The sequence below is a fragment of the Asparagus officinalis genome, chromosome 6 (genome assembly GCF_001876935.1).
Source record: "Asparagus officinalis chromosome 6, Aspof.V1, whole genome shotgun sequence".
Lineage (NCBI taxonomy): Eukaryota > Viridiplantae > Streptophyta > Magnoliopsida > Asparagales > Asparagaceae > Asparagus > Asparagus officinalis.
The window spans coordinates 13,336,835-13,361,236 of NC_033799.1; the positions used below are offsets into that span (position 1 = coordinate 13,336,835).

Genomic DNA, 24,402 nt, shown 5'->3' on the forward strand with positions numbered 1-24,402 from the left:
TAACAGGAAAATGTAGTGTAGTTACCATTATTCATGTAAGAATAGGGACATTTCGAAAAGAGTAATGCTTTATTTGCTAATTTAAGTACTTATTTTTCTGATATAAAAAGATCCTCACGGACTGACGAAAAATTTATGTTGTTTCACGATTAATCCTAATCTTCTTCTATGCGAATAGTTGGAAAAGTGAATGAAATATAGATCTCAGTAATTGACGTACGCCACTTATTTCCATCAATTAACTCTCAACAAAACTACATCTCCAACGAGCACACACAAAACCATGAGCATAATTTCGAACAAATTCTCTACCTCCCTCTCAAACGCCCAATGAGGAACAAAGCGAGCCCACTCAGCCCGTCCAAATCGCCCTCATCCTTCTTCAACAAATCCTCTTCTCCCCCTTCAAAGAACAAATCATCGCAGTCGTAAGCCCTCTCCTTCACCCTCCCAACCTTCACTACAGCGTCGCTGTAATCCCCTTTCTCGAACGAATCCATCGCTCCGTTGAGCAGATCAATCTGATTGTTGTAAGCCCCATCACACAACCGCAAGATTTCCTTGACCTCGTGACTAAAGTTTCCGTTCTTGATCATGTCATTAATCTTGGTGCCGGTGTTGGTTGCGTTGGTTAGGCAGAGCTGAGTGCCGATGAGGCCTAGACCTTTAGGGTCGGCGGTTTCGCTCTTTGGGTTTGCTCGGAGCGAGGTTGTGCAGAAACCGTAGTCGACCTTGTAGTTGCTAGCGGTGGCGGCTTTGCAGGTGTCATCGACGGTGGCGTTGGTGATGGAGAGGAGGAGGAGGGGGAGGAAGAGGGGGAGGAGGGAAGAGGGAGACATTGTTTCGTTCGTGTTTTTTTTTAATGGGTAGAGAGAGGGTTGTATTTAAAATGGGATTTGGAGGGAAGTTGGTGGATAAATGGCATAGGATAAAAGATTTTGATTTGTGTGATCTTTTGCATTCACTTTTTGCATTAGTAAATGTGGCAGTATGTGATGGATATTACGATGAATACAATCTCGTATTGATACAAGTTTCATATATACGTGATTTCTTTTCTAGGGGAGGGATAAAGATTATGATTTTTTTTAACTAGAATTATATATGTCCATAATAAAGGTTATGATTCTTTTGCTAGAATCACAAGTGTCCATAATAAGATTATGATTTTTTGAATAGAATCAGAAATGTCCACAATAAGATTGTGATTCTCTGAATAGATTCATGACTGTCCATATTAAGATTATTGTCTTAAATAGTTTTACTAATTTAAAGATAATATACAACTTCCATAAATAACGCAAAATTGGTAACGATTAGACTATGGAATTTAAAATAAAATTTCTAATTGGCGTGTCAACTATAGGTTGTATTAGCCGCATGTTGAGACAACTGCAAAATTGACCATATCTACTTCTGGCCTGTTTGTTTGCACAAGTAATTATTTAGTAGCTAAAGTAAAGAAGGGATGCTACTTTTGCTATTTCGGAGAAATAAATCTATTTATTTATCTGAAAGGTCTATTTCTAATACTTCATTGAACACTACTGTGGCTTATGTGTCATCCCTATTTAAAAAAAAATCAACCCTTCAAGGTTCAGAAGTAGCTTGGAATGTGTATGACTTTAGAAAAATAACTTTTTTTTACTAACATTTCCTTTATTAGCTAATTCATAAATAAAAATTCATTGTTATCCAAACTAAGGTGAATGAAGATAAAGAAGTTCCATTCCAACTACTTTATAAAAACATGTGAAACAAAAAAATTTATTACTTTGACTGCTCTCTTCTTCATAATTTTAAAAGTCACCTCTTTAATCTATTTTCTAATTCTAATCTACACAAGTGAGTGATAACCCATATCAAATTGGGCATCACGTTTAATAATCATCTCGGATCATTATGATTGTGCAGATATTTCCCCAACTAGTTACTACTCGTACAATGCATGGATTTAAATTTAAATTTTTGTATGTATATTAGAAAAGAGGGAAGACGAAAATAAATTTTTTTGGAAAAAGAAAATAAAATTAATGATACGTATGATATTCAAAGGCTAAGAAAAAAAATCTCCAAGATGTACGTGGAGCGTAGTTTATTAAGATAAGATGGTGGGAAAAGGATTAGAGCATTGCTTCGGTGCTCCCAAATTAACGTTTTTTACCATTTTTAATTTGATAAAATAATTAAAACTGTCTAAAAATATGGAAGGTTATTTTTGTCCGACCTACTTACATACTTTCCTAATTATCCTCGTCCAATACCGTTTCTTTGTTTCCTAATTATCCTTTCTTTGTTTCCTAATTATCCTCCAATGTCGTTTCTTTTGTTTTTTGTTACTTCTCGCAAGTTTAGTATAAAAATTTAGCATATACCTAAAAATTGAAATTCTTTTTCGCGTTTGCTCTCAAGGGAATGAATATATATATGTGTGTGTGAAGAGATTTTTTTCTTTCGATAATGTTTGATGAGAGCAAATTATATTCACTATCTTGTTCTTGTACAATGGGATTACACGTATATATATATACATCAACCAGCTAAAAAGGAAAGAAATGAAAAAAGGAAGAAAATCAATGGGCAATCAATGATTGTCACAATGGAGAATGGTAGCAGAGGATTGTGGAACTCCCATATCCTCAAGTAACCAACGGAGCCAAAGTAATTCAGAAGTAGTATCAGCTAGGGCCCGATATTCAGATTCAGTACTTGATCGAGATGTGACAGTTTGCTTTTTACTTCTCCATGAAATGAGCGAGTCACCCAAGAAGAAGCAGTAACCAGTTGTGGAGCGACGATCAGTAGGATCACCAGCCCAATCAGCATCAGAATAGCCAGTTAAAATTAAGGACGAATGAGCAGAAAAATGAAGTCCATGAAGAAGAGTGCCTTTGACATATCTTAGAATACGAAGAACAGCAGTATAATGAATAGTCCGAGGAGCATCCATGAATTGACTGACAACATGCACGGCATAGGCGATATCAGGACGAGTCACGGTCAGATAAACAAGACTACCAACAAGTTGTCTATATAAAGTAGGATCAGGAAGAGGTGTGCCATCAAATGGAGTTAGCTTAACATTGGTATCCAATGGTGTTGAGGCAGTATTTGAATCAGTGAGACCAGATCTGGAAAGCAAATCAGAAGCATATTTGGCTTGGGACAAATAGTAGCCATCTGAACAAGAAGAGACTTCAAGCCCGAGAAAATAACTGAGTGGCCCCAAATTTTTCATCTCAAATTGTTGACTGAGGTAGTTTTGTAAGTCAGAGATGGCCACAGAATCATCACCTGTAATGATCATATCATCCACATAAAGTAACAGCAGAACAATACCCTTCTCAGTACGACGGATAAATAAGGTTGAATCATGAGGGCTAGAAGCAAAACCAAAACGTGCAATAGTGGAACTGAATTTTGCAAACCATGCTCTCGGAGCTTGCTTAAGACCATATAAAGCTCTCCGAAGAAGACAAACTTTTTGTGGAGGATGAGAATAACCAGGAGGAGGATGCATGTAAACTTCCTCTTCCAAATCGCCGTTGAGAAAAGCATTTTTAACATCCATCTGAAGAAGGGGCCAATGTTTTACTGCAGCAACAGCTAAAAGACTACGAACAGAGGTTAAACGAGCAACAGGAGCAAATGTTTCTTCATAATCAATGCCATATTCCTGAGTATAGCCTTTAGCAACTAAACGAGCTTTATAACGCTCGACAGAACCATTAGAACGAGTTTTAATCTTGTAAACCCACTTACATCCGATAGGAGTTTTGCCTGAAGGAAGATCCACTAAATCCCAAGTATGTGTTTTCTCTAAGGCATGAAGTTCCTCAGACATTGCTTGCTGCCAGAGAGGATCAGTACTAGCCTCACGGTAAGAATGTGGTTCTTGTAAAGAAACAATAGCAGAAAAACAATGATAATCTTGAAGATGACGAGGAGATTCTCTTATCCGATTAGAGCGACGAAGAGGAGGTTCAGGATCATCAGTGGAGACAGATGCTGTAGATGTGGGTGCAAAGGTGGAAGGAGAATTATCAAGCTCAACTAAAGATTCTGTATCAGAGGAAGGGAATAACTCAATTGAAGGGTCAGTGAAGAACGGTTGAGAGGCGGAAAAAGAACTATGAAATTTAGACAGAGTGGAGAACATGGTATGCTCCCAAAAAGTGACATGACGAGAAATTCGTAACCGACCAGACATAGGATCCCAACACCGATATCCTTTGTGTTCTTGTCCATATCCAAGAAAACAACAAAGACGAGCCCGCGGTTCAAGTTTAGTATGTTCATGGGGGTTAAGAAGAACAAAACAAGCACAACCAAAAACTCTAAGATTTGAGTAATCAGGTGGTTTACCATATAATCGTTCAAAAGGAGACAGATTCTGAAGGACCGGAGTAGGAAGACGATTAATGGTGTAAACAGAGGTAAGTGCAGCCTCACCCCAAAATTTTTCAGGACAGGATGCTGAAAGAAGTTGAGCACGAACAGAATCTAAGATATGACGATGTTTACGTTCTGCACGACCATTTTGTTGGGAGGTATAAGGACATGATCTTTGAACAATAGTTCCCTGCTGTTTGAGAAACTGAAGAAGAGTAGAATCTTGATATTCCATGGCATTATCAGTACGAAAAATTTTGATACAGCAAGAAAATTGAGTTGTAATCATGGTAGCAAAATCAATATAAATTTGAGATAATTCAGATCTATGCTTAAGAAAATATATCCATGTAAATCTAGAATAATCATCAATGAATAAAACAAAGTATTTGTAACCATTCACAGTAGGAGTAGGAGCAGGACCCCAAATATCAGAATGAATCAAGCCAAAAGGAGTATCACATTTAGAGTTACTATGATTAAAAGATAAGGCAGGCTGTTTTGCGAGTTGACAATGTAAACAATCAAAAGACTCAAATTTGGAAAGACCTAAAGTTCCACTAGAAACTAAAGGACGAAGTTTACTAGCGGATGCATGACCAAGACGAAGATGCCACTGGTATATTAATGGAATGGTGGTGGAAGCAGAAATCGATCTGGGAGCAGAAACTTTAAGAGATGTGAGCTCAAATAATCGTCCCACCTTGCGCCCCGTGCCAATTATCTGTCCCGTTTGAAGATCCTGAACCTGACAACCATGGGGAGAGAAAAGAACAGTTAGACCAAGATCACATAATTGACCAACCGAGGCTAAGTTTAGGGATAATTTAGGGACACAATAAGTATCAGGAAGGTTTAAATTTGAGGTAGCTGCTGTTCCAATATGGGTAATAGACATACAATTACCATCAGCAGTTTGAATGGGTGGCAGAAATTTGCTAGAAGTTTTATTAGATAAGAGAGACATTTGAGAAGTCATATGATTGCAACAAGCAGAGTCAAGAAACCAAGAATCACCTGCAGTGACAGCTAATGCAGTGGAAGATGAAGGATTGGAGGATATCACCTGTCTGAGAAGAGCTTCGAGATCGCTAACATTAAGAACAGAGGAAGGGGACTCATCAGAAGGAGCAGTAACAGCAGCAGCAGAAGAACTAGCCTTAGAGAAAAACTTAGATTTTGTTGAAGTGCCTTGAGGACGAGGTGGACGGGTTGGACAATTTTCCAAAATATGACCATGTTTGTGACAGTATCTGCACTCAATAGTAGGGCAATTTGCAAATGTATGTCCAGTATTTCTACAATTCTTGCACAAAAATGAGCCAGATGCAGAACGTGGCCGAGTGATAGCAAGAGCAACTTCCGGTGAGGGAGATTTGATCAAACCAAGACGTGTTTCCTCAAATAAGATTTCTTTAACAGCAGCATCCAAAGAGGGTAAAGGATCACGATGCAACAGAGCAGCACGAACAGATTCATATTCAGGACGTAGAGCCATGAGAACCTGAATAAGGCGAAGATGATCATCACTGATATTAGCTTGTGCTAATTGATTCCATATAGGCTGAATGACAGCAAGGAAGTCATTAACAGATTGTCCGGAGTCTTGTTTAAGACTGGCAAGAGTTGTGAGCAGTTGATAATAGTGTGCAAGACCTGTAGTTTTGTACCGATTGGACAAGAAATCCCAAATTTCTTTTGCAGTATCAAAATCAGCAAACTGGATATGAATGGCTGAAATAGAGGTGTTACATAACCAGGTAATTATCTGATGATTTTTGCTATCCCAATCTTCAAGACGTTCTGCATACTTGGTATTGTTTTCATCAGCATCTCGGACTGGTTCAACAACGTCGACCGACGGAAAAGTCCGGTCGACCGCTATCCAGGTCTGAAAAACAAAAAACAGGCAGACTTCGTCGGTCGACCGGTGCGGTCGACCGATGGAGCTTTCGGTCGACCGGACCGGTCGACCGACAGACTCTCTGTCGCCCAGTGAGAATATGAACTCAGGTTCGGTCGACCGGTACGGTCGACCGAAAACAGATATGACAGAAACTGAAACCTGTTTTGCTGGTTTTAAAATGCTGTTTAAAAATATCAAATAAATTCCAAAAAATGTAAAACTTTGGGGAATGATTGTAGACATGATAATAAACATGCTACAACGACTGGTTTTGAAAAAGGACTTCCCAAATGAAAAATATCATCATTTTGCAAAATAGTCCAAAACACGAAAATGTAAACATGTGAATTTTGACATTTTGGCTAAACCAACTTTTGAAACTTTACAAAATGATTTTATAGACTTGAAGAAAGATGTAAACTATTGTTATGAAGTCTATAAACAATGAATGTAGTATTTTATCAAAATACACATATAATGCACTAAAACATGATTTCATTTAACTAACTAAAATTGATATTGATGAAATCATATATATGCATATGAGTATGAAACAAAAATATGTTTTCTAATTATATTCAATTGTTTCATAGTAAAACTTGAAAACTATCAAACCAAAACATATATGTATATATATATAACTATATATATACAAAAACCAAAACGTGTATGTGTGTATATGATTGAGCTTAAAGTACTAACACACATAATATAAATTCCTAAACTAAATTACCCAAGCAATGATCTTGATCTTCAACGAAGCTCTATCTTGGTAATCTTGCGGATGAAGCTTAAACTTGGATCTTGACTTAAATGTGCATTGCTTCACTCCACAATTCCGCCAACCTCCTTTGGATATCATCGTTGAAGCGCAATCCCAACCGAGGCTAAGTTTAGGGATAATTTAGGGACACAATAAGTATCAGGAAGGTTTAAATTAGAGGTAGCTGCTGTTCCAATATGGGTAATAGACATACAATTACCATCAGCAGTTTGAATGGGTGGCAGAAATTTGCTAGAAGTTTTATTAGATAAGAGAGACATTTGAGAAGTCATATGATTGCAACAAGCAGAGTCAAGAAACCAAGAATCACCTGCAGTGACAGCTAATGCAGTGGAAGATGAAGGATTGGAGGATATCACCTGTCTGAGAAGAGCTTCGAGATCGCTAACATTAAGAACAGAGGAAGGGGACTCATCAGAAGGAGCAGTAACAGCAGCAGCAGAAGAACTAGCCTTAGAGAAAAACTTAGATTTTGTTGAAGTGCCTTGAGGACGAGGTGGACGGGTTGGACAATTTTCCAAAATATGACCATGTTTGTGACAGTATCTGCACTCAATAGTAGGGCAATTTGCAAATGTATGTCCTGTATTTCTACAATTCTTGCACAAGGATGAGCCAGATGTAGAGCGTGGCCGAGTGATAGCAAGAGCAACTTCCGGTGAAGGAGATTTGATCAAACCAAGACGTATTTTCTCAAATAAGATTTCTTTAACAGCAGCATCCAAAGAGGGTAAAGGATCACGATGCAACAGAGCAGCACGAACAGATTCATATTCAGGACGTAGAGCCATGAGAACCTGAATAAGGCGAAGATGATCATCGCTGATATTAGCTTGTGCTAATTGATTCCATATAGGTTGAATGACAGCAAGGAAGTCATTAACAGATTGTCCGGAGTCTTGTTTAAGACTGGCAAGAGTTGTGAGCAGTTGATAATAGTGTGCAAGACCTGTAGTTTTGTACCGATTGGACAAGAAATCCCAAATTTCTTTTGCAGTATCAAAATCAGCAAACTGGATATGAATGGCTAAAATAGAGGTGTTACAGAACCAGGTAATTATCTGATGATTTTTGCTATCCCAATCTTCAAGACGTTCTGCATACTTGGTATTGTTTTCATCAACATCTCGGACTGGTTCAATAACATCGCCAGTAATAATGCGCCAAAGCTTGCGTCCAATTAAGAAGCTTTTCATTCGTTGAGACCATAGAGTATAATTAGAGCCATCCAAAATAACAGCAGTAGGACGAAATATTTCAGATTTCTCCATATCAACAAACCCAAAAGAAGAACCCAACATAAGACCACCAAACCCACAAAAGTCACACTTTTATGTGTGACAGCTGAGAAGAAGAGCGGACCTGGAACCACGGATCTGAGCGACGGGAAGCACGGAGAAAGGCGACCGGCGACGGGAAGCACGGATCTGGAACCACGGGAGGAGTTCGCTGGCGACCGGCGAAGCTCTCGGTTCTGGGAGGCGGATCTGGTCGATTCTGGGCGGCGAAAGGCACAGATCTGGGCGACGGAAAGCGCGGATCTGGTCGATTCTGGATGGCGGTTCGGATCTGAAGAGGGCGGCGGTTCGGATCTGGGTTTGTCGGGGAGGGCAGGGATGCGGACGGAAAGTTGTTCGTCGGCGACGAGATGGCGGCGAAGCTCTGGCCGAAGGAGGAATCGCGGGTCTCGTGCGGTCGTCGACGCTGGAAACGTGAGAGAGAGAAGATTGGAGGCGGTGATCTGATTTAAGAACAGAGCTCTGATACCATGTTTGATGAGAGCAAATTATATTCACTATCTTGTTCTTGTACAATGGGATTACACGTATATATATATACATCAACCAGCTAAAAAGGAAAGAAATGAAAAAAGGAAGAAAATCAATGGGCAATTAATGGGGAATCAATGGGCAATCCCAAATATATTGCACAATCTAATGCTGATACGTTAACAGATAACATTAACCAAGTTGTTTAATAAAAGAAATAAAAAGATAAAAAGATAGAAAATAAAAAAAGATATAGAAGAAATAAAAAGAATTAATCACTTATATTTAACATGGTGTATGAGGAAAATTAGATTTTTTTTTTGCAAAATTAATCACGAATAAGAGAAATAAAAGACAGAAAATAATGCAATACATGAATAAGAAATAAAAGACAGAAAATAATGCAATACATGAATAAGTTTTGGAAGAGTTTATAGTTCAAAAGCAATAAGAAACGAAGAAGGAAGAATGCTAGAAAAGGACGGAAAAAATAGAGACGCGTTTATTAGTTGTATAGTTGTAACTAATCACAAATTATATTTCTCTTCTTATTTATACTTCCTAAAATAATATAAACTCCTCTCAACTACCTTATCCCTCAAATTTAGGATGTGAGAGAGATTTTCAAGGAAACAAACTACACCAACCACTTCGGTACTCAATTGGAGCACCAAAGCTGTTGGCAAAGGATTATTGGTTATTAAATATTAGAGCTTTTACGATTTGCCATGTTGCAAAAACATGCAATCAGGTATAGTATCGACTACATCGTCTTTGAAAAATATGTTCAACAGAATCAACACCTACACTGACCCATTCAAAATAAGTATCAATAATTTCTCAGTAAGGAATAAAATGCAAATAAATACGAGAACAAACCGGATAAGGACTTGGCAGGATTTATCTGCTCGAGTATGACAAACGCATATACATTGCTCGATTTCAATCAGTATCTCGCTTAAAACTTGCTCATGTTGGGCCGGCTTTAAAATCGACCCGTTTTAGCTGGCCCCGTTCAAGACGTCTTGGCTCTGAGCCCGTAATCGCTAAAATTGGGGTTTTAAAAAATGTCGTTTAATTAATGTTTGTGCTCTGTTCTTATTTGTGTTCACGTGAGTTTTGGTACATGGATCTAAAATATGGGACCAACAGAAAAGACATGTGAGGTGTCCTTCTCCTATTACATAATGAGCTGGTCAGGGCCGGCCTTAACCTAGGGCCACTAGGGCTACAGCCCGGGGCCATAGCTAAGGGGGGCACTAGGGCCTAGGGTGACTGGGTGAGCAAGCTTTCACTAGGGAGCCTTACAACTCATGAATCATGATAGCACTAGAGCCTAGGCCGGCTCTGTCTTCTGATTTTGATATGCATAGCATGATAGCATCTATCTAGTATGACAAAGATGATGTGTAATAGCACTTTGCTACAGTTTCTTTCTACTTTTAACATGGAAGATTTTTTCAAGATTTGTGAAAACAACGGGAGGTTAATGAAGTCATCACTTTTGCAACAGTATAGCCGTCTTAATCTGAACCTTTGCTGAGTTAGCCCACACAACTTGGCCCAGTAGCTGCTAAGGTGTGCCATCACTCGGTTGTGTGTACAGTGAAGGACTGGGACCGATTCATTTATTTTTTAAAATAGGTTCTTGAAGTTTAGTAAGGGACAGGAGCCTCTCAAGAACAATAAGGCCAGCAGCTCTCTGCTCTCACGGTGAGAGTCTCACTGCCTGGTCCGCCTCCGCCAGTTCTCGCAGGAGCTCAAGGCCGAGGCCTCTCAAGAATTGTTTGTTGAAGAGACTTTCTTTGAAGGTATTTTTTTTAAGATAACATATAGAATTTAGATTAGATGTATAAATTTTATAAATTGTAATACATATCGTTTTAACTTTTTCTTATTTGTTATTTGATTCAACAGAAACATTAGCTGGGATTCTTGAACTTTATAATTGGAAGTTTCAAGTGGAAGAACTTATGCTCAAAATCCAGGTTTTATTGTTCTTTGTTCTTTGTTAAGTGTTTATTATAAAAATTAAAAAATGTTTCCTAAGAAACAACTTTCTGGAAATCTCAAGAGACAAAAAAAGAAAAAATGATAAAATTGCTCAAAGTTTAAGAGGATCTTTGAATAAATATTTTGTTAAACAAACCAATGTGTCACTTGAAAATTTAGATGAAGATGATTTACCAAATGAATATGAACACCCAATTCAATTGGAAGAATTAGTAGAAAATGAGAATGATGTGAACGAAGAAATTGGTGATCTAGATGAAAATGAAAATAGTGATGGACATTTCCTTGATGAAAATGAAAATATTGATGAACCATGCCACGAAAATGAAAATAGTGATGAACCTTTCCTTGATGAAAATGAAAATATTGATGAACATTGCCATGAAAATGAATGTCCCGAAACAAGATTTGATTTGAACATTTATGATCCACGAGTTTGGGATAATCTTGATGCAAAAATGAGAGATTTACTTGTAGAAAAAGGCCCCCTAAGAGAAACTAATCTCAAATTCCCCATGGACGAACACAATAGACATTTTTCTTCAAATTATTATCTTCGTACATTACCAAATGGGGAAACTAAGGATCGAAAATGGCTAGTGTACTCAAAGGAGTTGGATAAAGTGTTTTGTTTCTGTTGTAAGTTGTTTAAAACAATGAATTCTAGAAGTCAGTTAACTAGTGAAGGAATTAGAGATTGGAAACATCTTGGTGAGAAGCTTAGACAACATGAAAGCAGTATTGAACACCTCACTAACTTGAGGTCTTGTGTTGAATTGCAAATCAGATTGAAAACAAATCAAACAATTGATACAGAATTACAAGAGCTAATCAAGAAAGATACACTACACTGGAAAAATGTTATTGTCAGAATCATTGCTGTTGTGAAATGTCTTGCTACACATAATTTGGCTTTTCGTGGAACAAATGAAAAAATTTATGAAGATGGTAATGGTAACTTTTTAGGCCTGCTTGAAATGATTGCAGAGTTTGATCCAGTAATGCAACACCATTTTCGACTCATTCAAGATAAGAAGATTCATTATCATTATCTTAGCCATAAAATTCAAAATGAGTTGATAGCTATTTTAGCATCAAATGTTAAACATGCAATCATTGAAAAAATAAAAACAGCTAAATATTTTTCTGTCATTCTTGATTGTACTCCTGATGCAAGTCACAAAGAACAAATGACTTTAATATTGAGGTGTGTAGATGTTTCAAGTACTCCAATAAATATAGAAGAGTACTTTTTAGAGTTTCTGAATGTGGAAGATACATCTGGATTAGGACTTTTTAATGAATTGCAAAATGTAATTGAGTCCCTTACACTTAATATTGATGATGTGAGGGGACAAGGTTATGATAATGGCTCTAATATGAAAGGAAAAAATCTAGGTGTACAAAAAAGATTACTTGATATAAATCCTAGAGCATTTTACATGCCATGTGGTTCTCATTGTCTCAACTTAATAGTTTGTAATATGGCCAACTCATGTGTTAAAGCAAAATCTTTTTTTGGAGCATGTCAATGCATATATACAGTATTCGCTAATTCAACAAAGCGATGGAATGTGTTACTTGATTACATAGATGGTTTGACTTTGAAATCATTGTCAACCACACGTTGGGAAAGTCACATTGAAAGTGTCAAAGCAATAAAATCTCAAGCTTCCCAAATTAGTGAAGCTTTACTTAAATTAACAGAAATTAGTGAAGATGCCAAATTGAGTAGGAATGCTCAAAGTTTAGCATCAGGAGAGCTTTCAAGTTTTGAATTTATATTAAGTTTGGTTATTTGGCATGACATTTTGCATAAGATTAACTTAGTTAGTAAAAAGTTACAATCTGAAGACATGCGTCTTGATGCTGCTGTAAGACAATTAGAAGGACTTGTGTTATTTTTTGAAAACTATAGAATAAATGGGTTTGTTTCTGCCATGATTGATGCTAAACAAATTTCCCTTGATATGGGAATTGAACCCATATTTCCAAAAAAACGTCAAGTTTGTAGAAAAAGTCATTTTGATGAGGTTTCCAATAGTGATAGGGAACAACAATCAGCTGAAGAATCATTTAGAACTGATTATTTTCTTGTTATAGTGGATATTGCTCTTGGTGAATTGAAGAGTAGGTTTGAACAATTGCATTGTTTTGAATCTATTTTTGGGTTCTTATTTGATGCTGCAAAATTGACTTCGCTTGATGATAATGAATTGAAAAGTTTCTGTGTGAATCTTGAAAATGCTTTAAAACATGGTGATGTTTCCGATGTTGATGCAAGAGACTTATTTTCAGAGTTACAGGTGTTGCAAGTGATGTTACCAAAAGAAGCATATGAAACAGATAAACCATGGACATCCATTAAAATTCTTGAGTTTGTAAAGAGTGTGGATATGTTTCCTAATGTAATGGTTGCTTATAGGATATTATTGACTATACCTGTGACTGTGGCATCTGCTGAAAGAAGTTTTTCTAAATTAAAATTATTGAAATCTTACTTGCGGACCACCATGACTCAAGATAGGCTAAATGGATTAGCGATATTATGCATTGAAAAGGATATGTTAGAGAACATTAAATATGATAGTATAATTGATGATTTTGCATCTAAAAGTGCAACAAGAAGACATTTTAAATGATGTTTTGTAGTTGAGATTTCATTGCTATTTTTATTTTGTAGGTACATGTGATGATTCTTTGCTTCGATTAATTGTGGAGGATGAAAAGAAGATTGATCAAATCAAGAAATGCTTATGGAGATTTGGGAGGAAGCATGTAGACTCAAATATGTAGTTTTCGTTTTTTAATGCAATGTTTACAATCCGGGGTACTCTTTTTCCTTCGTTTGGGGTTTTGTCCCATTGGGTTTTCCCCAACCAAGGTTTTAATGAGGCCCCAAGGTGTTTTCCCTTGTCTTTTGTAAAATCTTATAATTTTAATAAAATTAATTAATTGATAATTTATTTATTTGTTTGTTTAATTTGTATAAAGGGGCACACTTGAGAAAATTTGCCCTGGGCCTTAGAAAACCCAGGACCGGCTCTGGAGCTGGTCATCGTTAATGATGACCAACTCATTATGCAATAGGAGGGGGACACCTCATATGTCCCCTATTTTGATCCCATATTTTGGATCCCTGTAGCAAAACTCGTGTTCACGTAGAGGCAGTGTGACTAAAGTGGTGTTCGGTAGCTGGCAACTGCCACTTGCAATGCAACTAAGATATTATAATTTTTGCATGCAATTATAGTTACAACTATTTATTTTAAATTTTAAATTTTATAATTTGCAGTTGCACAGCTGTTTGTTTCTGCTTGTAACTTCTCATGCAATTGATCACTAGTTCTTTATAGTGGATTCAAGCATCCTACACATCTATTTTAGTGAAATTGTCATTTAATACAAAACCATATAAATTCAAGTCAAATCATGGCTTTCCATTTCCATTTCTGAACCTTAATTAGTGCATCCAGGTCAGACCTAGTTTGATTGTTAACTCTGAGCACCATTAGTTTAAGTTTGTGACAAGTTTTGCACAATTGTCCTTTCATGTTTCATTTCTCTTCGTCCTTTATTTTTTATAGACAGGAATATCATTGTTTTAGGAAAGATGTCTGATTAGGATTTACTTAATAAAAATTAAGCTTGGAGGTCCTCTCTTTTCTATATTTGCGTAAATATATTGTTGCTTGTCAATGATGGACATTAGACAGTTGTGAACATGACTTGTCTCTTTATATAATCCCTAAAATATGCGATTTAATAAGTAATATCTATATGTGTGTGTGTGTTGCTTGACGTTATTAATTTGCATATTTGCGTCTCAGTGTGATTTGAGTCCTTGTTTCTGTCACTTTTATAAAGGAGTCCAATAGGATTTAGATGATTTTCCTTCTTGCCTGATGCAGCCAGTATTATTTTCTTTTGTAAAATTCTATTTATTCACACTTTTACTAGATCTATGTCGTGCAACTGAGTGACGATAATGGTTAGAACGTACTACACCAAAATGAGTTAATGGCTCTTTCATAGATTGAAATCTAGACTCATGAAAGGTATCTTTTTATTTAAAATCCACTTCTAGAAATATGTATGTGGTCATTAAGAATCGATCGGAGCTGCTTTGGTACCATGTCAAAAGACCATGTCATGACTCCAAAACTTTAAAATTGTGATAGTGATTGAGGTTTACAATTCCTTACCCTGACTAGTATGAAAAGAATTTTGAGTAGGGCATATTGCCTACTTCTTTCTTCAAGAAAATTTCTACTTTTTTCTAGGATTAAAACTAAAAGCATGAAGATGGTCATAAAATAACAAATGCAAAGAGTTTCATTTTACATATACTCCAAATCTACAAATATTTAACCTAGATCTCAATGAGTGTCACTCTTATCTTTATAAATTCTCAGTCATGACCATTATCTTTATGAATTCTCAATCACATGAATATTGTCCTAGCTAACACCATGAAAGCACGAACCATAACTTCAACAAACAAAACCATCACCCTCTCAAACGATCAACAAGAAACAAAGCAAGATTACTCAAATCATCCATATCGACTTGCTCCTCCTTCAACGGATCATATTCACCCTTCTCATCGAACAAATCATCGCAATCATAAGCCATCGCTCTCACCTCACCAATATCATCTAACGCATCAGTGTAGCTCCCTTTCTTCAGCCAATCTATCGCGTCACTCAACCAATAAATCTCGTCGTTGAAAACCTCATTGGCGCATTTCTTCAAGATCTCCTTGGCCCTAAGACTGAAGTTTCCGTTCTTGATCATGTCGTTGGTTTTGGTTACGGTAGACGTTGCGTTGTTCAGGCAAAGTTGGGCCCCAATGAGGGCTAGATCTTTAGGGTTGGCGGTTTCGCTGTTGGGGTTTGCTTGGAGAGAGGTTGTACATATGTCGTAGTCGACCAGGTAGTGGCTGGCGGAGGCGGCTTTGCAGGTTTCATCGATGGTGGCGTTGGTGATGGGGAGGAGGAGGAGGAGGAAGAAGAGAGGGAGGGTGGAGAGGGTTGAAGAGGCAAACATTGTGTTGTTTGTGTTGGTGTTTTGGGGAGGGAGGGAGGGTTTTTAAAGAAGGGTTAATTAATTTTGCAAATTCCCATCTGAACTAAATGGTTTTTCACATAATCTTCCTGAACTTTATTTATTTCACTTAATCCTAGCTCTGAACTTTGTTATTATGCTTGTAAACGGTAAAGTAATTTGGGTTTTTATTACTGAAGAACACTTTAATTATTTACAGATTTGGTGGGGTTCAGTGAAGAAAAGATTAAAGTTCAAAGCGTTTTATGAGATACCTCAAGTTTTGGGGTTTTTTATGGAAGAACCCCAAGGTTCAGGGGGCATTTTGCGAAATTACATACCCTTTCAAAAAATGTTTTGGAGAGAAGTGGGTAGTGGATGAATGTGATGATGGATTTTGATTTGTAGAAGCTTTTGCATTCATTAGTGATATATGAAAAGAGTTATAATAGTGAAGATATATAATGTATATAATCTGGGATGGATTCGTTGAAGCGTTTCTAGTGAATGCATAGGAATCGTTATTTCCGGAAATAGAATCATATATAGTTGTCACAATAGAGTGCACGTGTAAGATTGTTGTTTTGAATAGTTTACTAAAATTTTTGGCTAATTTAGCATGTAAATACAATATTGCTTACCTTACTTTGCGTTAATAAGTAACCTGTTTTTGGCAAATACTTACATAATAGGAATCATTATTTCCGGAAATAGAATCATATATATAGTTGTCACAAAAGAGTGCACGTGTAAGATTGTTGTTTAATTTGAATAGTTCACTAAAAAAAGGGGCTAATTTAGCATGTAAATATAATATTGCTTAACCTTACTTTGCATTAATAAGTAACCAGTTTTTAGCAAATACTTGCATGCCCAAGTGTTTGCTCTAAAATCCGCTAAGCGCGCGAGAGTACATCCTAATGGGAGGATGTCTGTCCTAATAGGAAAGCCGATTGTACGACTTAAAGATGTGTTTTCTATTAAATAAAGCGCCCTATAAGAAAGAAAAACAATCTAACCGTAGTGTTCTAGTACCATATCAAAAAAAAAAACTATGTCATGACACCAAAATTTTAAAACTATGATAATGCTGAGGTTTACAATTTTATACTCTGACTACTATGAATTTCATAATTTTGGGTCGGGCAATACTTCTTTCCTCAAGAAAATTCTAAATTTCTAAAATAGAGAGTAAACGAAGATGGTCACAAAATTAATAACGAACAAAAAGTATTTCATTTTACACTAGTCACTCCTAATCTTCAAATATAGATCTCAATGAGAGTGTCCCCATTATCTTTATAAATTCTCAGTCACATGAAAATTGTCCTTAGCTAACACCATGAAAAGCATGCACTGTGAAAATGGCGAAGGAATTTGAGAAAAACGTGAAAAATAAGCAAGACACGCTCCATCACACCCTGATGTGGTGTCTGCCACACCAAGATCGTAGAATCTGTCGCTGTTGACATGGATGTGGTGTCTGCCACACCCAGGTGTGGCAGAATCTGCCCTGTTTTTAGGGGTACGGTGTCTGCCACCCTCGGGTGTGGCAGACTAGTTTTTTAGAATCCCAACTTGTTTGGGATTGTGTTTTGTTATAAATAGAGACATGTTTTTAAGGTTTCTTTAGCTTTGATTGGGCTTTGATTAAGCATTAATTGGAGGATATTTGGAGCACAGAAAATATGTATTTTTTGAGCTATTAGTTAGGGTTTTATTTTGGAGAGAATTAGAGATTTGTTGATGAGATTAGTTGGTTGTTTTGAGTGATTTGTAATATCAGTTTGTACTTTTCTTCTCTATTAGTAAAAACTCATCCCCTTCTTGCCCCATGTACATAGGCAACTTGCCGAACCACATAAAAATTGGTTGTTTGTGTTTGTGCCGTTATCTTGGATTGTTTAACCTTCTATCTCGACGCTTTGGTTTGGTTCCTCGAAGCACAACAATTTGGCCGCTGCACACAACAAGTGGTATCAGAGCTTGGGCTACGCTTAGGTTATTTGGAGGAGTAGATCGCTTTGGAAGTTTGTCTAGGGCATCACTTGGTAATAAAGGTGGAATTTTTACTATTGGTGATCTTGTCTACCGTCGGGCTCTTATTAGGGTTTCAGTTGAGGTAAAAATCTCTCTTTGGTGAAGACCGTCCGAAAGATCTCACAAACGAGAAAGAAAGAGTTGTGGAGGGTACTTCCGATGTGAAGATCATCCAAAGTTTGAATATCCACTCTATGAAGATAGACGTGGAGAAGTTTAATGGCACAAACAGTTTTGGTCTTTGGTGATGCGAAGTCTTGGATGCGTTCAACGCATAAAATTTGGAGGATACATTAAAGTTGGACGAGAAACCGGACGACATTGATAAAAATGTTTGGAAGAAGATGAATAGAACGGCGTGTGGTGTGATTAGATCTTGTTTGACTTAAGATTTGAAATATGATGTGATCAATGAGACTTCGGCTAAAAAGATTTGGGAGATCCTTTAGAGCAAGTATTTGACCAAGAGTATAAAGAACCGCTTGTATTTGAAGAGGAGGTTTTACCGCTTTCAATTGAAGAAAGGAACCTCCATTGGTGATCACATGAACCACGAAGCTTCTTGCAGATTTGACGAATGTAGATGTTATGATTGAAGATGAGGACAAGGCGTTATTGTTGTTGAGTTTCTTGCCCGATAAGGAATATGAGACATTCGTTCTTACTCTTATTAATAGGAAAACGTCTCTTTTATATAGTGAGGTCACTGCTGCACTTGTGAATTATCAGTTTCGAAAGAAGGATAAGGAGACTTCAGTTGAGCCAGTAACGGGGGCATTGGTCACAAGAGCAAAAAGTCCAAACTAAAATAGAAGGTCGCAGTCTAGAGGGGAACATCCTGGAGTTCGTAGGAATCAGTGTGACTTTTATAAAGAAGATGTACATTGGAAAGCCAGATGTCCAAAGTTGATAGATCGAGCTAGGAAGAATAAAGGAAAAGCTACTCAAGCTTTAGAGATGAATGTTGCTAAGGCTAGTGGCGACAATTCAGATTCGGATTCTTCGGGCTACTTGTTATCTGTACTACCATCAGTTTTTATTACCGACTCTACAGAGTGGATGTTAGATTCAGGTGCTTCATACCATATTTTTCTAGGAGGGATTGGTTCTCCAGCTTTCAGGAGTTGGAAAGAGAGGATGTTCTGCCCATGGGTAATGATCATGAATATCCTATTGGTGGTATTGGTACCATTCGGATTAGGATGTGTGACGAGGTGATTCAGGAGTTAAATGAAGTGAGGTTCGTTCCTCAGTGGAAGAAGAACATCATTTCACTTGGAGTTTTGGAGGCAGCAGGCTATAGGGTGACTTTGGAGGATGCATCTCTGAAGGTTACATTTGGGTCCATGATTGTGATGAAGGACGTCAGGAGGAAGAATTTGTATTATTTGATTGGGAGCGCGGTGTTTGGTAGAGAACTGACGACTTCTTTGGATTTGGCTATACTGTGGCGTTCGTTGAGGCTGAGATATTTATTTATTGGTGCCGTGTATGGATTGTTGAGGAGTGTTTTAACATGCAGATTGAAGTCCTTTGAGCATATTAGGATGAGCAAGAAGACCAAGGTGGAGTTTTGTACTTCTATCTATCGATCGAGGGGTCTTTTAGGTGGTATTCATTCAGGCATTTGGGGGCCTTCCAAGGAGGCATCATTAGGAGGTAATCGATATTTAGTTTCCGTAGTTGGTAATTGTTCCATGTATTTTTGGGTTGCAACCAAGTCCCGTTGGTATGAAGTCCTAGAAGTCAACAACAGATGGAGGAAGTATATTGGTAGAAAGATAACCCGTCATTCTAGTTCTGGTAGGGATCCTTTCTTGCGTTTGTGTAGAGCTCATGGTAGTTGGAGATACTTTATTAGAGAGGAAACATTGGGGAAACGAGATAAGATGATATTTTTGATTGGTCGTTCCTTTCTGGAGGAGGATCGGCGTTTGATGTTGAGCATTGGTTTTGGTGTTCGGGCTTCGACATATTTGGGTCATCTTGTTCGTAGGTTGCTGACTGCTACGTTTGAAGATTTTGGATCTGGTGGAGTTGCTTTAGATTTTGGGTTGCGTCGGATATTTGGTTGCCCAACATTTGGTTACATCCAGGATGTGAGATTTGATCTGATTGCACATTTAGGATTCAGAGGTTCGTTTGATTATAGTTGGGAGACTCTGATTTTGTTCTGAGCAGGTATGTTACATTCCACTCTCAGCAGGTGGAGAGTATTAATCAGATCATTAGGGTATCACAGCGGGTCGAGGAGTGATGCTACTCCACATTGGGTGCAGATTACTCCACATACTCCAGATCATACTACATCATTTGAGATTCCAGCTGAGGTAACACAATTTGAGGATCATTTGGATTTGGATGCAGATGATGAGTTCGTTGATTCGAGTGTAGCTGGTGGACATAGTTCGTATTTGGTTATGGCTGTTGGTTCACCTCAGGTAGAGGTGTTTGGATTGTTTCACTTTAGGGCCATTGGGAGAGCTATCAGTTACAGATTCGTTGGTGATGTTGGAGAATAGTTGAGAACTCTTCTATTTGATTGAGGGCTTTTGGAGGCCGTTGGGTGAACTACATGAAGGCTTAATTCCTTAGGTAAAAAGATACGTAGGTAGTCATTTATGATGCAGCCCGTTTGGTGAGTTGATACCGACATTTGGAGTTTGTTCGCATTCTCGTTTGGGTTCTCAACTTGTTATGGATTGAGTCCGTTGTCGTGGTTTTATTCCACTTCTTACTAGACGCAACGAGTGAGACGTTTGATTTAGTTGGTGTCGACTCAGTTTTGGGAAAACTTCACCGAGGTGGAGAATTGTAAAAATAACGAAGGAATTTAAGAAAAACATGAAAAATAAGCAAGACAGGCTCCACCACACCCTGGTATGGTGTCTTCCACACCCATGTGATAGAATTTGTCCCTGTTGATATGAGTGTGGTGTCTGCCACACCCAGGTGTGATAGAATCTGCCCTGTTTTTAGGGGTATGGTGTTTGCCACCCCCGGGTGTGGCAGACTCGTCTTTTAGAATCCTAATCCGTTTGGGATTATATTTTGTTATAAATAGAGACACGTTTTTAGGGTTTCTTTGGCTTTGATTGGGCTTTGATTAAGCATTGATTGGGGGATATTTGGAGCACAGAAAAGATGTATTTTTTGAGCTATTGGTTAGGGTTTTATTTTGGAGAGAATTAGAGATTTGTTGGTGAGATTTATTGGTTGTTCTTAGTGATCTAGTGTGGTGTCTGCCACACTCACGTGGCAGAATTTGTCCCTGTTGACATGGACATGGTGTCTGCCACACCCAGGTATGGCAGAATCTGCCCTATTTTCAGGGGTGTGGTGTCTGCCACCCCCGGGTGTGACAAACTCATTTTTTAGAATCTCAATCTATTTGGGATTGTGTTTTGTTATAAATAGAGACACGTTTTTAGGGTTTTTTTTGCTTTGATTAGGCTTTGATTAAGCATTGATTGGGGGATATTTGAAGTACAAAAAAGATGTATTTTTTGAGCTATTAGTTAGGGTTTTATTTTGGAGAGAATTAGAGATTTGTTGGTGAGATTAGTTGGTTGTTTTGAATGATTTGTAATCTCAGTTTATACTCTTTTTCTCTATTAGTAAAAACACATCTCCTCTTGCCCTATGGACGTAGGCAACTTGCCGAACCACGTAAAAATTGGTTGTTTGTGTTTGTGTCGTTATCTTGGATTGTTTAGCCTTCTATCTCGATATTTTAGTTTGGTTCCTCGAAGCACAGCAATTTGGCTGCCGTGCACAATATGAACTATAGACGTCAACAAACAAACATTCACCCTCTCAAACGTGCCACAAGAAATAAAGTCTTAAATTTAGTTCCTCTAATCATTACATCAAAACTCCAAAGTTATGGTGAAGATCAAGAATTATAATTTTATATTAATTCTAACATGCCTCCGCAGGTCGAGCGTCCTTTTTTATGGGTCGAAATCTGGACTCACGTAGCGATGTTAATTTTTAGAAAATCCGTATTTAATTCATAGCCGGTGGGATTTGAACCTGGGTTGCTCTGATATCATCTTAAATTTAGTTCCTCTAACCATTACACTAAAACTCCAAAGTTATAGTGAGAATCAAGGATTATAGTTTTATATTAATTCTAACACAAAGCAAGATTACTCAGCTCATCCATATGATCTTGCTCCTCTTTCAAAAGATCATCTTCACCTTTTTCATCAAACAAATCATCACAATAATAAGCAATCTCCCTCGCCTCATCAATATCATCCAATGCGTCATTATACCTCTCTTTCTTCAACCAATCTATGACATCGTTCAACCAACCAATTTCATCAATAAAAACCTCATCGATACATTGCTTCAAGATCCGCTTGAACTTGAGACTAAAGTTTCAGTTCTTGATCATGTCGTTGGTCTTGGATTTTGTATTTGTTGTGTTGGTTAGGCAAAGTTGGGCTCCGATGAGAGCTAGATCTTGAGGGTTGGCGAATTCGCTGTCAGGATTTGTTCGGAGCGAGGTTGTGTAGAAGTTATAGTTGACTTTATAGTGGCTGGTTAAGGCGGCACTGCATGTTTCGTCGACCGTGGCAATATTGGTGATGGAGAGGAGGAGGACAAGGAGAACGAGGGGGACAGTGAAAGAGAAAGACATTGTGCTGCCATTTTGTGGAGGGGGGGAGACTTTGTATTTAAAGGGCTGTCTTTTTTAAACATGAGATGATTTGTGCTACATGGTCTCCTTCTGTTTGAGTAGTGTAAGCCACATGATACTCATGGTGCACCTAATCTTTTTTTTCTCTGTATTTTGAGATAAGTGGGTGGATGAGTCATGAGTTTGACGATGGATTTTTCATTTGTGTAAAATTTTGCATTTATTGGTGATAAATGAAAATGGTTCTACATAGTGAAGATATATATTGTGTACATCTTTTTTTTAGAGAAAAACAAGGGATATTCCTTGTTCATTTAATAATAACAAAAGTATCTTTACAAAAGTAGGATACGAACTTTATCCATAGAAATTAGTAGATAGAAAAAGTAATTTCTCTAACTAAAGATGTATGACCTTCTTCTTCCAAACATCCATGAAGGTGAAGAGAGGGCCTTTGTCGTCATTCACCGTTGACATGGATATAGGGAAGAACCAAAGCCGGCCATACATATAGTAAAAAGAAATTAAACTTTCTATAGACTAATTGAATAAAATAGACATAACACAAAAGAGTTGTTATATACAAACACCATATTAAACAACTGATATTGCTTAATTAAATACTACTACACCGCGAGATAGGTTTATCTTCTAAAGCCGCTGCTAACTTAAGTGCAACACTTCCCAGTCCAGAACCTGACGATTCATACAAACCAGAGATAATTGAGTTAATGATCGATTGAGCATAGAAAGATGTGTTTTCAAAAACATATTTATTTCTTGATGTCCATAAGAACCAGCATACTGTAGAGAAAACAGAGCGCCATATAATCCCATCGGTTTTGTGAAGAGATTCAACAGATATGAAAAGTTCATCTAGTGATGTTGGCCAAATGAAAGGTAGATAGTAGTCACTGAAATGTTTCCACACTTTTTTGGTGAGACTGATGCATGTAAAGTCATTGTGCCAACCTATCTTTATAAGATTATCTTTGGTGTGAAGTCTATTCATGGATAAAAGCCATGTAAAGAACTGAATTTTGCTTGGCATAATTGGATTCCAAGCAACTTTGTAGGTGGTAGATAAAATACGTCTGGAGTTTAAGAAATCATAGAGAGATTTGACGGAGAAGGAACCGCTTGCTGTAAGAGACCATATAGGGATGTCAATATGTTTGGTAACTCTGTGTAAACCAATTAGATTCATGAGATTAAGTTTGGCAGTGTAGGAAAAGGACGAGACGCTTCTCTTCAAAAGTGGATGCCAATGCCATATTTGATTATGAAAGTTTCCTTGACTACGGAAAGTGACATTAGTAGACAAGGATAGATTGTATAAACACGGATATAAACTTGATAAAGTGTTGTTATCAATCCATTTATCTTTCCAAAACCTAATTTTTTTTACCAGAGCCAAGAGTCCATGATAGAATATGATTAAACACTTCTTTGTTTGAGATGATATCATTCCAAAACAAGGAGTTATTGAGGCATTGAAATTAGCTAATTGTAGATGTGAAGCTTTTCTAATATAAAGATGATGAAGGAATGCTCCAATTAAAGAATCTCTGTCAATGCATTTCCATAATTACTTAGAAAGAAGTGAGATATTAAACAGTTTTAGATCCTTCACTCCCAGACCTCCTTCTAATTTACATAAGCATACTTTCTTCCAATTGACTAAGCATTTGAAAGGATTGGAAATATCTTTACTAGTCTATAGGAAGTTTTTCCTAATTTTATCAACTTCCCTAATAACACATGTAGGTAGTTTGTAGAAGGACATAAAATATAGAGGGATCGA

At 37.4% G+C, this 24,402-nt stretch overlaps 3 protein-coding genes across 3 annotated transcripts in view; 1 reads left to right on the forward strand and 2 right to left on the reverse strand.

Annotated features, from left to right (window-relative positions):
* The window catches only part of LOC109845774 (putative invertase inhibitor), a 1,334-nt gene extending 495 nt beyond the window's left edge, over positions 1-839 (reverse strand). Inside the window, exon 1 of the mRNA XM_020415042.1 lies at positions 313-839. Within this exon, the coding sequence (XP_020270631.1) occupies positions 313-839 (527 nt within the window). The remainder of the gene's footprint in view (positions 1-312) is intronic.
* On the forward strand, positions 9,593-13,834 carry LOC109845775 (zinc finger MYM-type protein 1-like). Its single transcript, XM_020415043.1, has 2 exons — positions 9,593-9,602; positions 10,868-13,834. The coding sequence occupies exons 1-2, from the start codon at positions 9,593-9,595 to the stop codon at positions 13,504-13,506; spliced, it is 2,649 nt and encodes an 882-aa protein (XP_020270632.1). The 3' UTR covers positions 13,507-13,834.
* Positions 15,223-15,913, reverse strand: LOC109845776. The gene has a single exon (XM_020415045.1). The coding sequence runs from the start codon at positions 15,911-15,913 to the stop codon at positions 15,374-15,376; it is 540 nt and encodes a 179-aa protein (XP_020270634.1). The 3' UTR covers positions 15,223-15,373.